The sequence below is a fragment of the Schistocerca nitens genome, chromosome 1 (assembly GCF_023898315.1).
Source record: "Schistocerca nitens isolate TAMUIC-IGC-003100 chromosome 1, iqSchNite1.1, whole genome shotgun sequence".
Lineage (NCBI taxonomy): Eukaryota > Metazoa > Arthropoda > Insecta > Orthoptera > Acrididae > Schistocerca > Schistocerca nitens.
The window spans coordinates 1,058,508,718-1,058,526,356 of NC_064614.1; the positions used below are offsets into that span (position 1 = coordinate 1,058,508,718).

Below are 17,639 nucleotides of genomic sequence, written 5' to 3' on the forward strand. Positions count from 1 at the left end.
CTGATAGATTATGCATTCATACACATGGAGGTTTTTTCCTATTCTATCTCCCTCTTACTTTTAAACTACTCGCTCTTTAATTCCCCGATTTTCGAGTCCTTCTGCTGCTAGAATTTCACTGTTAATTAGTACCATGCTTTGATCAGCTTTGTCTGCCCTATGTCTTGCACTGGGTAAATTTCCTCTCTAATGAGAAGAGGTACCCAGCAGTGCAATTGACCTTTTTGAAACCATCTGCACTGTGATGTAAATTGAAGCCTGAAGTATAATACCCTGCAGCCATTCACCCTATATGGACTCTTGTTAGCAAGTAAATGACAAAAAATTCAAAAAAGATCAGAACTTAGCATGATGCGCTACCATTTTATAAAAGGAGGTTTATACAGACTGGTTGCACAACGAACAGTTAAGGTACAGACCTGACATGTGAGAGCTTGTGGATTTGACTGTAATCAAGTGTTTTGAAATTTTTCACTTTTAAATCTTTATTAAAATGACTTTTGTTGTTATTTGTATACAGTTAATTGGTTTAACTGCAATTTTTTATTTCTCTTCCTTTGTCATGTCATTTTAATTATCATATTAAATTTTCATTTGCTCTCATTTTTCTCCCTATCATTCTTTTTCGACTTGGATTCTTGTTCATGGGATTTTCATTATTTTTATGTATTAATTCCAATTTAATTCCTCTAATGTTCTTTTCTTTCATGTTATTCCTTCCTTATTTCTCTTTTACATTCTGCTTGAATTTTGTTTTATTTGTAATCCCTTCATTCATTTAAATCTTCATCTGCATTACTTTGTCCACAGTGCAATAAGAATTCATTATTTTAAATCTTTGTATGATGATCACTATCCAAAAAATGAAAAATACCTTTCTGACACCATTTCTCTGTCATTATTAATAGATTATCCCATCTTTTGTTTTTAACTGATAAACAGCAGTTACAACTGTCTAAATATTAAGATAGATAACTAAAAATAATTAAATTCACATGTGCAAAGATTCCAAGTGGAAAAGGAATGGTTGATAGAAAAAATGAGAGCAACTGAAAAAGATTATACAGTGATGAAATTGTGTGACTAAGAAATGGAAATAAAAAATTACATTTAATCCAATTAACTGAATAAAAATAACAACCAAAGATATTTTGAAGAACATTTAAAAATAAAAGATTTCAAAGCCCCTGATGAGTTTCAAACCCACAACCTTTAGAGTGTGAGGCCTGTACCTTAAACATTACATGGCACAAAGAGTCAGATATTATACCATTTTTAAACCTATAGGTACAGCATCACATAAAATTCTGATTTTTTTCATCAATTACTTACAAATGAGAGCCTACCTGGGGATTGGCTGTTGGATGTTATACCTGGAAACTTAACCTACATCACCATATAGATGATTTCAAAAAGTCCACCCACCACTAGGGACCTCTCCTTGTAAGCCTGGCACAATGTGACTTCATACAAACCTTCCTTTCTTCTTACTATATTAAAGATGTCACATGCCCTTCAAGGTAATGAATCCTTACAGATTTTGTTCAGGTGAGCCCACTATTTACTGGTAAGCAGGAAACAAAGTACTATCTTCATTTGGTTTAATTACAGCATATGTAATGACAGAGACAGAACAATGAACCTGATACAAAAGCAAAAAACATTTTTATGCACCATAAACTGTTGTACAAATATTAATTACACCAGTCTAAGATCTCTTATGAAGAAAAATGATTACCAAGGTATTAAAATCAATGTAAAAATAATTCCCCTTTGGCAGGCGATGTGAGTGAAAGGGGGAGGGGGGAGGGGGGAGGGGGGAGGGGGGAGGGGGGGAGGGGGGGTTAGGCCACACAAAGTGATTGAAGTATAATTGCAATACAATTCTGGTCTTACTTGGAAACTTTTCATCAATAAGCTGAAGAATCCGGACATAAGGTGCTGGATTAATACGTCCAGATTTTGAAGATTTTTCCTCAACAGAAATAGGTCTGTAATAAAGCTTTATGGGATACAGTCTTCCAGGAACCTGTTGAAATGCAAATGCACTGGTTATACAGATGCTGTCTAATTATTAGGTAAAAATAAATATATGGTAAAATAATATGCAGTGTTCTAGGACAAATAACAGAGGATAGCAGCTTTATTTTAAAAAAAATAAATAAAATAAAATAAATGAAAAATAAAAAAAAAAATAAAAAAATAAAAAAAATCATTAACTCCATCAAAAATTCTTATCAGTTTCAAGTTTTTTTTTTCCTCTCAGAACAAACATTAATCCATAACATTACATAATTTATATCTAAAAGAAAGATGATGAGACTTACCAAACAAAAGCGCTGGCAGGTCGATAGACACATAAACAAACACAAACATACACACAAAATTCTAGCTTTCGCAACAAACGGTTGCTTCGTCAGGAAAGAGGGAAGGAGAGGGAAAGATGAAAGGAAGTGGGTTTTAAGGGAGAGGGTAAGGAGTCATTCCAATCCCGGGAGCGGAAAGACTTACCTTAGGGGGAAAAAAGGACGGGTATGTTTGTGTTTGTTTGTGTGTCTATCGACCTGCCAGCGCTTTTGTTTGGTAAGTCTCATCATCTTTCTTTTAGATATATTTTTTCCACGTGGAATGTTTTCCTCTGTTATATACATTACATAATTTGTTACATAAACCCCTTCTGTTTTACTTCTTGCTGCAAGTGTCTACAATAATTTTATTTTTTAAATTGATGCATCGGCTTTGACCTACTTACATGGTTTCATGTAATTAAACAGGAAGAAGCCAAGCTGATTTGTTTTAAAACACTTTTTCAGTTGGATGGACGTAATTAATCAATAAGTGGAAATTATATTAGGCTGAAACAAAAAGATGCTTGCTTCTAAAATGGACAAATTACTCACCTGAATTACTACTGCATCACCAGCAAAATACTGCACAAATAACTTTATATTGATTGTAGCAGACATCAAAACAACTTTTAAATCTGGTCGTTGGTACAACAGGCAGCGCACGACTCCAAGCAAAAAATCTCCATAGAGATGACGCTCGTGCACTTCATCCAGGACGACTACATCATAGGTTGACAGTGATGGGTCAGTTGACACCTGCAAGGTGATAAAAGGTTCAAAATGAAGCACTGGCATCTAATTAAATATATAATTGTAAACAAGTAAGATCTACACAATGTTTTCATGAATAAAGCTATGAAGATGATGATAACTGTTGGACAGATCACCGAAGTACTGGATCTGTCATGCATTTGTCATATCTGCCCAGAGAAGGAAAAAAAAACGAAGAACTGTAGGCCCAAATTTGTTCCTGAGAAGTTTGGCAAATCAGAATATACCTCACAGTACAGGAAACAACTTCATCAGGCACTGTCTAAGGGATGTTGTCATGATGTAACACAACACTGGGAGAATTTAAAGACTAATATTATGGATGCCTGCAAAGAAACATTAGGATATAAAAGTAGGAAACATAAAAAATGGTAGAAGATTTGAAGCATTGATCTCAGGGAAGAGGAAAGCCTTGCAAGCACAACAAAAGGACTTGAACTTAATCGCTAAAAGAAAAGTCTTTTGTCTTGCTAAAACAAAAGTACAAAGTACTACCCATGCGCCAAGGAATGTGTGCCAGATCCAGAGAGTTAAAATATCTCACACATAAAGATATGTGACAGTTCTTCCACGTCACAACAGTAATTTATAGTCCAAGCACTTGGTCCAGTGAGACAGTGAGAAATGTACTCTTCTAAAACATCAATGCTCCATCATGAATAGGTGGAAAGAACATTTTGAAGACCTTCTGAAATCAGTTACTAATGAACAAGTGCACAACATCAACAATGTATAAAAGACAGATAGCTACTTGCCATAAAGAAGACACGTTAAGTTGCAGACAGGCACAATTAAAAGACACTCACATACAGCTTCTAGCCACATCCTTCATCCGTAAAAAACACACACACACACACACACACACACACACACACACACACACACACAAAAAAGAAGCAAGCATACCTCATGCACACACAACTGCCAACTCTAGCATCTTGGACCAGAGTGCTGGAATGGCATTCTGCCTCAAGATGCTGGAATTGGCAATCGTGCGTGTGTGAGGTGTGCTGGCCTGTGTGTGTGTGTGTATGTGTGTGCATCTTTTACTGGTGAAGGCTGCAGCCGAAATATATATGTGAGTGTCTTTTAATTGTACCTGTCTGCAACTTGACATGTCTTCTTTACAGTTAATAGAAATCTGTTTCCTACATTGTTGATATTCCTGCCTGGAGTTTCCATTGTTTGATTTTTGCCAAATGACTTTCTTCCATCCAACAACACTGTGAAGTTTTCCCATGTTACTCTTCTGTTTAAAAGGCATTCCAGAATGACATGCTCAAGTTGGCAGTCATGTGTTGTTTGTGAGGTGTGCTTGTTTGTGAGTGAGTGAGTGAGTGTGTGTGTGTGTCTGTGTGTGTGTGTGTGTTTAATTGTGCCTGTCTACAACTTGACAGGTCTTCTTTACAGTAAGTAGCAATCTGTCTTTTCCACATTGCTGATATTCCTATCTGGAGTTTCCATTGTTTGACAAGTGCACAACATAATAGAACAAGAACCTACTAAAGAAGAACTTGGCTCCCCACCAACATTTGTTGTTGTTGTGGTTTTCAGTCCTGAGACTGGTTTGATGCAGCTCTCCATGCTACTCTATCCTGTACAAGCTTCTTCATCTCCCAGTACTTACTGCAACCTACATCCTTCTGAATCTGCTTAGTGTATTCATCTCTTGGTCTCCCTCTACGATTTTTACCCTCCACGCTGCCCTCCAATGCTAAATTTGTGATCCCTTGATGCCTCAAAACATGTCCTACCAACCGGTCCCTTCTTCTTGTCAAGTTGTGCCACAAACTCCTCCCCAATTCTATTCAATACCTCCTCATTAGTTATGTGATCTACCCATCTAATCTTCAGCATTCTTCTGTAGCACCACATTTCGAAAGCTTCTATTCTCTCCTTGTCTAAACTATTTATCGCCCATGTTTCAATTCCATACATGGCTACACTCCATACAAATACTCTCAGAAACGACTTCCTGATCTTAAATCTATACTCGATGTTAACAAATTTCTCTTCTTCAGAAACGCTTTCCTTCCCATTACCAGTCTACATTTTATATCCTCTCTACTTCGACCATCATCAGTTATTTTACTCCCTAAATAGCAAAACTCCTTTACTACTTTAAGTGTCTCATTTCCTAATCTAATTCCCTCAGCATCACCCGATTTAATTTGACTACATTCCGTTATCCTCATTTTGCTTTTGTTGATGTTCATCTTATATCCTCCTTTCAAGACACAGTCCATTCCGTTCAACTGCTCTTCCAAGTCCTTTGCTGTCTCTGACAGAATTACAATGTCATCGGCGAACCTTAAAGTTTTTATTTCTTCTCCATGAATTTTAATACCTACTTCGAATTTTTCTTTTGTTTCCTTTACTGCTTGCTCAATATACAGATTGAATAACATCGCAGAGAGGCTACAACCCTGTCTCACTCCCTTCCCAACCACTGCTTCCCTTTCATGCCCCTCGACTCTTATAACCGCCATCTGGTTTCTGTACAAATTGTAAATAGTCTTCCGCTCCCTGTATTTTACCCCTGCCACCTTCAGAATTTGAAAGAGAGTATTCCAGTTAACATTGTCAAAAGCTTTCTCTAAGTCTACAAATGCTAGAAACGTAGGTTTGCCTTTTCTTAATCTTTCTTCTAAGATAAGTCGTAAGGTTAGCATTGCCTCACGTGTTCCAACATTTCTACGGAATCCAAACTGATCTTCCCCGAGGTCAGCTTCTATCAGTTTTTCCATTCGTCTGTAAAGAATTCGCGTTAGTATTTTGCAGCTGTGACTTATTAAACTGATAGTTCGGTAATTTTCACATCTGTCAACATCTGCTTTCCTTGGAATTGGAATTATTATATTCTTCTTGAAGTCTGAGGGTATTTCACCTGTCTCGTACATCTTGCTCACCAGATAGTAGAGTTTTGTCAGGGCTGGCTCTCCCAGGGGTATCAGTAGTTCTAATGGAATGTTGTCTACTTCCAGGGCCTTGTTTCGACTTAGAACTTTCAGTGCTCTGTCAAACTTTTCACGCAGTATCATATCTAGTATTTCATCTTCATCTTCATGCTCTCCCATTTCCATAATATAGTCTTCAAGTACATTGCCCTCGTATAGACACTCTATATGCTCCTTCCATCTTTCTGCTTTCCCTTCTTTGCTTAGAACTGGTTTTCCATCTGAGCTCTTGATATTCATACAAGAGGTTCTCTTTTCTCCAAGGGTCTCTTTAATTTTCCTGTAGGCAGTATCTATCTTACCCCTCATGAGATAAGCCTCTAAATCCTTACATTTCTCTTCTAACCATCCCTGCTTAGCCATTTTGCACTTCCTGTCGATCTCATTTTTGAGACGTTTGTATTCCTTCTTGCCTGCTTCATTTACTGCATTTTTATATTTCCTCCTTTCATCAATTAAATTCAATATTTCTTCTGTTACCCAAGGATTTCTATTAGCCCTCGTCTTTTTACCTACTTGATCGTCTGCTGCCTTCACTACTTCATCCCTCAGAGCTACCCATTCTTCTTCTACTGTATTTATTTCCCCCATTCCTGTCAATTGTTCCCTTATGCTCTCCCTGAAACTCTCTACAACCTCTGGTTTAGTCAGTTTATCCAGGTCCCATCTCCTTAAATTAGCACCTTGTTTTTGTAGTTTCTTCAGTTTTAATGTACAGTTCATAACCAATAGATTGTGGTCAGAGTCCACATCTGCCCCTGGAAATGTCTTACAATTTAAGACCTGGTTCCTAAATCTCTGTCTTACCATTATATAATCTATCTGATACCTTTTAGTATCTCCAGGATTCTTCCACGTATACCACCAACATTAGGTGAAGTAAAGTTTGCTGTCAATCAAGCAATACAATACATGGCCACTGGTCCTGATGGAATACCAGTAGAAGCTTTCAAGAAAGGTGGTGAGGAACTCACAAGACACATATATTAATTTATCATTAAAATCTGGAACACTGAATAAAATGCCTCCTGATTTTATAAATGTTCTTGTGGTTACCATATTTTAGAAAGATCATGATGTACTTTCACTCATGACACACGTGATTTCACAGATCGCGCATCTGTACAGTTCACAGGCCCACTTATGGAGGCCACTTGGGTCGGCTCCCTGGCATGCTCTAGTAGGCTGCCAAGAAAACAGTTTTATTTAAGCAACGGTAAACCTGGGGGAGCCTAAATGAGATGTGAAGATTGCTGTACAATTTGTCATTCTGCACATGTCACCATCATAGGATCCTGTGGCAGTGTGCAGCTCCATTGTGTATTGAGATGAGTAAGAGAGTTGTGTTGTTTGCTCTTGTTTGGGCTGCTTTGCGATGTTTGATGAAAGTTTTGTTTTAAAATGCTTGCCTGTACTGTAACGGGATGCAGGTCATACAGCAGGAAGACAAAAGACTTGGATGGAGTCTATCATTCAATTGCAGAAAGTTTGGATTACGAAGTGCCAACAGTGTGTTCTTTACATTTCATGCCTGATGATTACTTCCATGATTTGTGAGCAGAATTTCTTGATCAACCACTTACAAAAGTGTTTAACCAGATGCAGTATGGAGTGTAAATGTACCAGGAAGTGTTCCTAGTTTAAGTGGTAATGAAAGTGCAGATGATGCAGTTTCTCCAAATAGAGCAGACAGGTTGCAGACAAGGAAAACAATGCAAAGTACTCTTGAGCACCTGGCTAATTTGTCTCCCAAAAAAAGAAAACTGGACCAGACAACAGCTACAGATGAGTGAGAGATTGACAGTAAACAAATCAGTGATCTTTGTAAATGCACAGAAGAATTAGAATATAGGAACAACAAACTGACAGCCCTACATGCAAAACTGAAGTACAGTGAGAAGTGCCTGAAACTAAAAGTGAAAGCCTGTGTTGAGAAAATAAAACATAAGCAGAAGTATCAAAAGCAGCAAGTGCAGGAGAAGGTGACTGAAATATTAGCCAAACTATTCTAAGAACACAGATAAACTGGTTACTGAGTGGAAAGAAACAAGCAAAGTGGCAAAGAGAAGACATTCGAAAAGCAGTTACTCTTTTTGTTGCATCTAGGAAGCGTTATTTGTTTTTAAGGAATCAGGCTGGTTTCCCACTTCCTGGACTACCAAGACAGAAAGATGAAAATCATGCCCTCTCTCATGCTTTCCTAGTGTGTTTACAGATGTTTTACAGCTAATGAAAGCCCAGTCATCTGTATTGTCAAAAGTTGAATGTGTATGTGCGCTGTCATTCAATGAAATGAATGTAGACAGCAGTGCTTTATATGAGTCTGTTGAAGATTGTATTGTAGGGCTGCACTCTAACATGTTGTTTGTTGTGGTATGGTTTTGTTTGCAAGATGGAAGCAATCAATCTACTACAACTTTGGCACACAGATAACAGCCGATCAATTAAACACTATCATCTGCTCCATACAAGATGTTGGCTACAATGTTGTTGCAGTAATGTGTGACCTTGGCACAAAAAATCAATTTGTGTGGACAGGTCTTAATATAGCAGCTGCTTTCCAAATCCCAAATATGAAAATAAATGAATCTGGGTATTTTCAGATGTTCCACGCATATTTAAATTGATGAGGAACCACTTTCTAGGAGGACCACTTGAACACGTCAACAGAGCACATGCGAGGTTCAAGCAACTCTACCCAATGCTCAGCAGGGAAAGTATACTGAATAGGAGGGTGTGAAGGTCCATATACATGACACTGATTAGATCTCTGATGATGTATGCCCTCCCGTATGGGGATACGCACCTCCTACGTGGCTCCACTGCCTGCAGATCATACAGAACAAAGTGATATGCATCATTAGCAACACTCCACACTACACATGCACCATGGATCTTCACAATGAATACTGCCTCGAAACTCTCAAGGAAGTAATCAAAAAACATGCCACACGACTATACAAGAACTCGAGACACTTGAACAATCCTTTCATCTTTAATCTGGAAAATTATGATCACAACCATAGGTGGGAGCATAAGTGGCCAAAACTCTACTAGCTAGGTCATAACCACCTATGACAAGCTAACATACATCCACAAGTGACAACATCGGCAAGCCCCTGGATATCAGCAACGTTGACTGGATATTCCAGCTGCTATTAAAGCTGACACACAGGCTACAACAGTGAAACCGACAAGCTCGCATAATGATGCACAAACAAACCGCCAATATTACCCTACACTATGAATCTGATATATGACTTATCTGACACAAAACAATGATGAACCTAACTGTTACAGGTATGCTGATGCTGACGGAGAAATCAACACCAGCACCCAGTGCCATCCGTTGACTAACACCACCACACAATGACAAAGGTATCGAATTGCATGATACCCACTACTAACGAAGCCCACCCTTGAACGACCTTTCACAAGCAGCAAGAAAACCACTACTGCTCTTACAACCCGACCCAACTAGCACAGAGGTTTTTTCCTTTGGTGCTTGCCTTGGCACTTTTTTCCCTCTGCCCTTCAAAGCACTACCTTTTGTTCACCTTTCGACCCAATCTAGCTCCAGATGAGCGCAAACATCACAGTACCAACATCACATGAGACCTCACTTTAGTGAAAACTAACCCTTATGCAGAGATGGCAGTAGACCTTTTGAGTTGGCCATTATGCCGGTGTGGGCATGGAGGAGCCACATCTATAAAACTTTCTGGATGAGGGAATAAGTCTTCCAAGAAGGAAAACTGTTAATAAATCTTCTGTAGAAAGACTGCTCACATTAGACAGGAGTGAAATGAAGTTGTGTCCTAAACTGTCACAAATTCACTTCATTACCAAGGGCAGAGAATATCAATGGCTCTATTTGGCAAGGCAACTTTTTTCGAGTACAACAACTAAAGCCATACGATATCTGATGTCCGGAGAACCGGAAGCAGCAAATTTTTTTCAGCTTGCGAACTATGCGTTAGTCATCCTGAATACATGAAGATTCAGTGACAAGAATATGTTATCCTGTGGTTTGGGGTTGCACATGGATGTTCAGGAAAGAATATTAAGGGAACTGTACATGTGTGCAGAAAAATGCACATAGGCGGTACAAATCTGTTGATAACTTTTATTATGTCTTGACCACATTTTTATTTTTCCAACAACCTTACATGTTTCGACTTTATGTCAGTTTCAAAGGCTACAAAATACAACACAAAATTGGTATCAGAAGAAAATATGATACATTTCACCATTGATAAGAGACATATTACAATGACAAGAATATGGATTCCTAGGTTACCATTGCTTTGTCATTCATATAAAATTGTTCATTAGATACATTTTACACATCAACATTCTTGATCATGAGACAAGTGCGAACTGCTACCAAGGGAAAATTTTTGGAAGCCAAGTGGCTAACCGCTAAGTGGTGCTGGGTAAGTGGTACACATTGCAATTTGTTTCTGTTTACAACCACAGTTTTCACCATTACATTGTATAAAACAATTTTATCAGTAAACATGGAAACCACATTATAATGTTTTACACAAAAAGATTACTTTATAAAATAATGTGTAACAGATAACTTTTTTAACTAATACATTGGAAGAATGCACTGATTGGTGCTGGGTCCTACTGTCTGCTAACTAACAAGTCTTCTAGCTTACAGCACATAAATTACTATCATGAGTAACAGTCCATAAATATTTAATAAAAGTCAAAATTACAGATATTACTAGAGGGTTGGATGGGTATTGGTTAAGGCTGGCACACTTCGGATAATATACATGATATCTTCTGTGGTTTTATGACCATAAAACTGTTTTCTGAGAGTAACAAACATTACACCATTTATCACCACTACACAGTATTCTTTTTGTGATGAATGACATACCATTCTGTATTTTACCCTCAAGACTGTGCACCTTTGTGTGGCTTCATCCTGTGTTTTGTTTTGTGCACAAGACGAGTAAAAGTTTAATTATTTACTACATATTTAGTGTCATATTCGCAGATTGATCATAGGCCAAGAGTATTCACAAGCGTTCGCTCAGCGCTTGATGCTGCAAGACACAAATTGAAAACTTTGGACAACAGTGCTATTACAGCTCTTTCACAATGCTATCACATTATTTTATTTAAGTTGTCATTTTATAAATATTTGTAGTCACAGTATTACAAACAGCTTTGCAGGATTTTTAATATGTCAAGATTAATGCTGTGTACCCATATCCTACCCCCTTCTTTAACTGCGTCATGGTGATCCACAATGTTTGTTATTCACAGAAAACAGTTTCATGGTCATACAACTGCAAGAAGATCTCATGTATGTTATTTTAAGTGTGTCAACTTCAACCAATTCCCTTCCAATCCTCTAGTAATCCCTATAATTTTAACTTTTATTAAATATTTATGAACTTTTACTGATGACAGTAATTTCTGTACCATAAGTTGTAAAATAAATAAATAAACAAACAAAAGACTTGTTAGTTAACAGACATTTGGCCCCAGCACCAATCAGCACATGCTTCCAATTTATGAATTTAAAAAAATCAGTTACACATTATTTTGTAAAGTAATACCTTTTTGTAAAACATTGTAAAATGGTTTCCACGTTTACTGATGAAATTGTTTTATATGATGTAATGATGGAAATTATGGTTGTAAACAAAAACAAATTACTGCCTGTACCACTTACCCAGTGCCCCTATTGTTTAGTCCACCTGGCTTCCAAAAATTTTCCCTTGGTAGTAGTTTGCACTTGTCTCATGATCGAGAATGTTGATGTGATACAATGTATCTGATGAACAATTTTACATGACTGACAGATCACTGCTATGCTTGGAAGTCATATTGTTGTCATTGTAATATGTCTCTTATTAACAGTGAAATGTATCATATTTTCATATCTTCTGATACCAGTTTCATGTTGTATTTTGTAGCCTTTGAAAATGACGTAAAGTCGAAACGCATTAACGTTGTTGGAAAAATAAAAATGTGGTCAAGATATAAGAAAAGTTATCAGAAGTGCATCCAAATGGCTGCATTGTTTCACAGCATTTTCATACAAACTGCAACAGTACAAATCATTTGCTCACATTCCGGAAAGTCATCATGACAACAGTCCGGTCATTATTTGAACTGTATTCAGACCTTCATCCAGTGCACATGAGATGTATTCTAATTGCATGTTTGAACCACGACACAGTGGAAAATTGTTTCTTGCAGATAAGAGGATTTGGTCATTTACACTTGAACCCTTCTCCAACAGAAGTGAAACATTGATTATTTTGCTCAGCATGAATGAACCACTGGAAACAGGAGATGGTGAAATAAAACTGCAAGATATTAACTTTCTTCTTCTAGCTGCACGGGAAGATTCAGCTGTCAGCAAGGGACCTGACTCCTTTTTTTCTTTTTCCCTCATCAGAATGATTTTGATACCTGGCTGCACACATAGCATATGATGAAAAGAAGTATGACGACACACTGGGAACATTGTCTGGAGATATTTTAAGTTCTCCTGCAACAGATGCGGAATATTTTGGCTGGACTGAAGTCCTATCTCACAGTGGGCTTACAGATCCGACATGCGACCAGCTATATAAAGTGCCACAATTTAAACCTCTTTTTAATTAATTTAATGGTTTAGAAAGTATTTTGAAGGAAAGAAATATAGTAAAAACAACCTGTGCTACAGTGCAAACTAAATATGCTGATTTTTCACCAGAAATCATCAACTATATGTTACAATAAGACTTTTCATTCACATGTGCTTCCTTAATATGTAGCTGAAAGTGCAAAAGGCGGCAGCAGCACAAAAGCGAAAATCCCAGCAGTGGCACTCTTCATCCTCTACTAACATATAAACATAATTTTATGAGGACTTAATGCAGTTATAAATAGTTATTTGTGCTGCTTGCTGCGTCAGCCGGTGCTTTGCTTTGTTCCTATTGTGATGTCAATGTGCCAAATAATCGCAGTCCATTTTGCTTCAGGCCCAAACTTCTTTTTAATAACTTTGTCGCAAATGAGTGCTTGGCTACTTTGTAACCTGTATTACTGTTGTCCATTCAATGTGTTCACCATTGTGCACAATCTGTACTTCATCATATCTTACATTGGCTCTATAAAGTACTATTTTCCATAAATTGTATTTGTTCTAGCTGTAACAAACTGGTGACGAGTAAGGGTTATGTTTTCTCCGCATGTTAGTGACCGTACTAAGTCACCTGACAAACATCTTGATGGAAGAAATACTCGTCACCGGTGGTCTAGGGGTAGCAGCTTTAATTAGTAATTGAATCATTCTCAGTCCCGGGTTTGAAACCTGCAAACCACTTAAATTTTGATTAATAACCAGCATTGGTGACTGAAGACTTCCGGCAGAAGAAGTCACCCTCATTCTTCCAATGGCCTTGTCAAAGAAGGTGGAGGAGTGGACACAAGCTCAGTACACTCTCTTGTACTTGGGGTGGGAAACTGCCCCTAAGGGCAGAAGAATCAGCAGTGATCAATGACATGAGGATGCAGAAGCCAACAGAAATCACTGCATTAAAGAGACATAACAGGTATCGACCAGACATGTGGCCTGTAAGTAAAAAAGTGTCATGGCGATCTCTCCATTGGCAAAAGATTCCGGAATATTCCCCCATTCGGATACCCAGGAAAGGACTGCCAAAGGGGAGGTGACCATGAGAACAAGACTGAATAACCTATGAAAGGATAACATTCTATGAGTCAGGGTGAAGCTTGAACATGGCAGGGAAGCTAGAAAATCTGAAAAGGGAAATGCAATGGCTCAGTCTTGATATAGACACATCAAAAAAAGTTCTGCATCACCTCGGTTCCCAGAACTCCTGAAGATAGACATTGACCATGGATATTGTATCACAGACACAGTCCCTCTGACTCTTCAGAGATATCATTATACCCGCCAAAGATGTAAGCAACCATGCATGGGCAGTGCCTATTAGTTGGAGGGAGTCCGATAGCCAATCAGTTCCAGCCATTCCACCAGGAAGGAGGTACACGGCTCATGTTGTCTGTAGAATGGACTGCTCAGGATTAGCATCATGTTCTCTTCACCAATGAGTGTTGCATATGCCTTCAACCAGACAGTCGTCAGAGACGTGTTTGGAGGTAACCCGGTCAGGCTGAATGCCTCAGACACGCTGTCCAGCGAGTGCAGCAAAGTGGGGGTTCCATGCTGTTTGGAGGTGGCATTATGTGGAGCCGAGGTATGCTGTTGGTGGTCATGGAAGGCACTGTAATGGCTGTACGATGAGTGAATGACATCCTCCGACCGATAGTGCAACCATATAGCCAGCATATTGGCAAAGCATTCATCTTCATGGATGACAATTTGTGCCCCCATCATACACATCTCGTGAATGACTTCCTTCAGGATAATGACATCACTTGACTAGAGTGACCAGCATGTTTTCCAGACATGAACCCTATCGGACATGCCTGGAAAGGATTGAAAATGGCTGTTTATGGAAGACGTGACCTGCCAACCACTCTGAGGGATCTATACTGAATCACTGTTGAGGAGTGGGACAATCTGGACCAACAGTGCCTTGATGAACTTGTGGATAGTATGCCACGACGAATACAGGCATACATCAATGCAAGAGGATGTGCTTCTGGGTATCAGAGATACCAGTGTGTACAGCAATCTGGACCACCCCCTCTTAAGGTGGGATAACATGCAATGTGTGGTTTTCATGAGCAGTAAAAAGGGCGGAAATGATGTTTAAGTTGGTCTCTATTCCAATTTTTTGTACAGGTTCCGGAACTCTCAAAACAGGGGTGATGCAAAACTTTTTTTTATGTGTGTAGTAGGGGGTCAGTGAAGTGAAATGGAAAGAAGACAAGGATTTCTGGTCAGATGAGTATAGGGTAATATCAACAGCAGCAGAAAAAGGTATAATGGGCGTACGATTCGATATGAATAGGAAGGTGGGGCACAGAGTGTATTACTGTGAACAGTTCAGTGATAGGGTTGCTCTTATCAGAATTGACAAGAAACCAACACCAGCAATGATAGTTCAGGTATACATGCCGACGCCGCATGCCAAAGATGAAGAGATAGAGAAAGTATATGAGGATAAACAGGTAAGTCAGTAAGTAAAGGAAGATGAAAATCTAATAGTCATGAGGGACTGGAATGCAGTTGTAGGGGAAGGAGTAGAAGAAAATATTACAGGAGAACATGGGATTGTGACAAGGAATGAGAGAGGAGAAATACTAATTGAGTTCTGTAATAAATTTCAGCTAGTAATAGCAGGTATTCTGGTCCCCAATCGCAAGAGGAGGAGGTTACTTGGAAAAGGCCATGTGATACAAGAAGACTTCAATTACATTACGTCACAGTCGGATAGAGATCTGAAATCAGATACTGGATTTTAATGTGTACCCAGGAGCAGATATAGACTCAGATTACAGTGTAGTAGTGATAAAAAGTAGGTTGAAGTTTAAGAGATTAGTCACAAGTGTGATATGGAAGTACTAAGGAAAGACGAGATCTGTTTGAAGTTCTCTAAGGCTATAGATACAGCAATAAGGAATAGTTCAGTAGGCAGTACTGCTGAAGAGAAATGGACATCTCTAAAAAAAGGCAGTCACAGAAGTTGGAAAGGAAAGCATAGGCACAAAGAAGCTAACTGCGAAGATACCATGGGTAATGAAAGAAATACTTCAGTTGATCAATGAAGGAAGGAAGTACAAAAATGTTCAGGGAAATTCAGGAATAGAGAAATACAAGTCCCTGAGGAATGAAATAAATAGGAAATGTAGGGAAATTAAGATGAAATGGTTGCATGAAAAATGTGAAGAAATTGGAAAAAAAAGCTTGTTGGAAGGACTGACTCTGCATATAGGACAGTCAAAACAACCACCGGAGAAATTAAAAGCAAGGGTGGAAGCATTAAGAGTGTAACAGGAATTCCACTGTTAAATGCAGAGTAGAGAGTAGATAGGTGGAAACAGTACACTGAAGGCTTCTATGAGGAAGAAGATTTGTCTGATGTGGTAGAAGAAAAAACAGGAGTTGATTTGGAAGAGGTAGAATCAGAATTTAAGGGAGCTTTGGAGGACATGAGATCAAATAATGCAAAAGGGATAGATAACATTCCACAGAGTTTCTAAAATAATTGGGGGAAGTGGCAAAACAACTATTCATGGTGGTGTGTAGAATGTATGAGTCTGGCGACATACCATCTGACTTACGGAAAAATATCATCCACACTATACCAAAGACTGCAAGAGCTGACTAGTGCAAGTATTATCACACAATCAGTTTAACAGCTCATGTATCCAAGTTCCTAACAAGAATAACATACAGAAGAAAATCGAGAACAGCAAAATAACCAGTGATGGATGGAGTAAGCAGGACATCAAAAGCAGACCAGCATTGGCAAAAAGGGCACCACACTAGCACACTAGAGATAGCTCTTGAACCTCCAATGTATGTTAGTGTCCTGTTCATAAACCCTGCCCAATCACACAGATCCAAATCTGATGATCATTGAGGCTATGCACTTTGGAACTATCGGTCAATGATTTGGTTTTCTGCAAGTGTGTTATGTAGTAACCAAGTGACCTCACGAGCAATATGAGGTGGAGCTCCATTGTCATCAACATAGTGAATTTTTATGAATCTCTCTCCCACAGAGCAGGGATCGCATGTTGGTGAAGCAGTTCACAGTAATATGTGCCATTGAAGCTGCATATCCTTATCCCTGGGGTCTGAGTTCCTCGAAGAAAAATGGACCAATCATGAATTGTGTCGTGGAGCTGCATCACACAGTGATGCAGCAGTCACTATGCATGGGAACTTCAAGTACATTTGTTGACAGTGACAATCCCCAAATATGACAATTGTGTGTGTTCACTGCCCAGTGAGCATAAAGTGTCATCACTCCACAAATTGTTCCAAGGCCGCATTATCAACATCAACAGCTGCAAAAAATGTACGAGCAAAGTCTACTCTAATGTCTGTGTCACATGGCAAAAGTTGGTGAGTAATGTTAAGTTTGTACAAGTAACATTTCACCATTGTTCACAGCAATTTTTGAATGAATGTTCAGCTGTCATAATACAGCTCGCGCACTGCTTGAAGATCACACATTCCATCCAGCATTCTCAGTCATGGTAACGGCAACTTCTTCAACAATTTGTGGCACATCTAGTATCAAACACAGGCCTTAATTTGAGGAAGAAATTTCTGAGCACAGATTGTATGGTACTGAAACATGGATTGTGGGAAAACTGGAACAGAAGAGAATTGAAGCATTTGATATGTGGTTCTACAGACGAATGTTGAAAATTAGGAGGACTTGTTGGAAGTGTACTCCAGCTCCTCTTTGAAGAACCCATTAGGTGTCTTCTTGTTGTCAATACACCTTTCAGCTTGTACCAATATCACCAGCATGTCTGCAGTTTTACAGCATTTTTTTAGAACAGCTGACAGCCTCTGTGCCTGGATGCATGAATTACCTTGATGATATCACTGTTTTGGGTTTTTCCACCAGAAACCACCTTAACAATCTCCAACCAT

At 38.6% G+C, this 17,639-nt stretch overlaps 1 protein-coding gene across 5 annotated transcripts in view; it reads right to left on the reverse strand.

Annotated features, from left to right (window-relative positions):
* Window positions 1–17,639, reverse strand: part of LOC126197430 (probable ATP-dependent RNA helicase DHX34) — a 191,449-nt gene that overhangs the window by 120,984 nt on the left and 52,826 nt on the right. For all 5 annotated transcript variants that reach the window (XM_049934634.1, XM_049934633.1, XM_049934636.1 and 2 more), the window contains 2 exons: window positions 2,901–3,104; window positions 1,897–2,029 (listed from right to left, as the gene is read on the reverse strand). In XM_049934634.1, coding sequence (XP_049790591.1) covers window positions 1,897–2,029; window positions 2,901–3,104 — 337 coding nt within the window. The remainder of the gene's footprint in view (window positions 1–1,896; window positions 2,030–2,900; window positions 3,105–17,639) is intronic.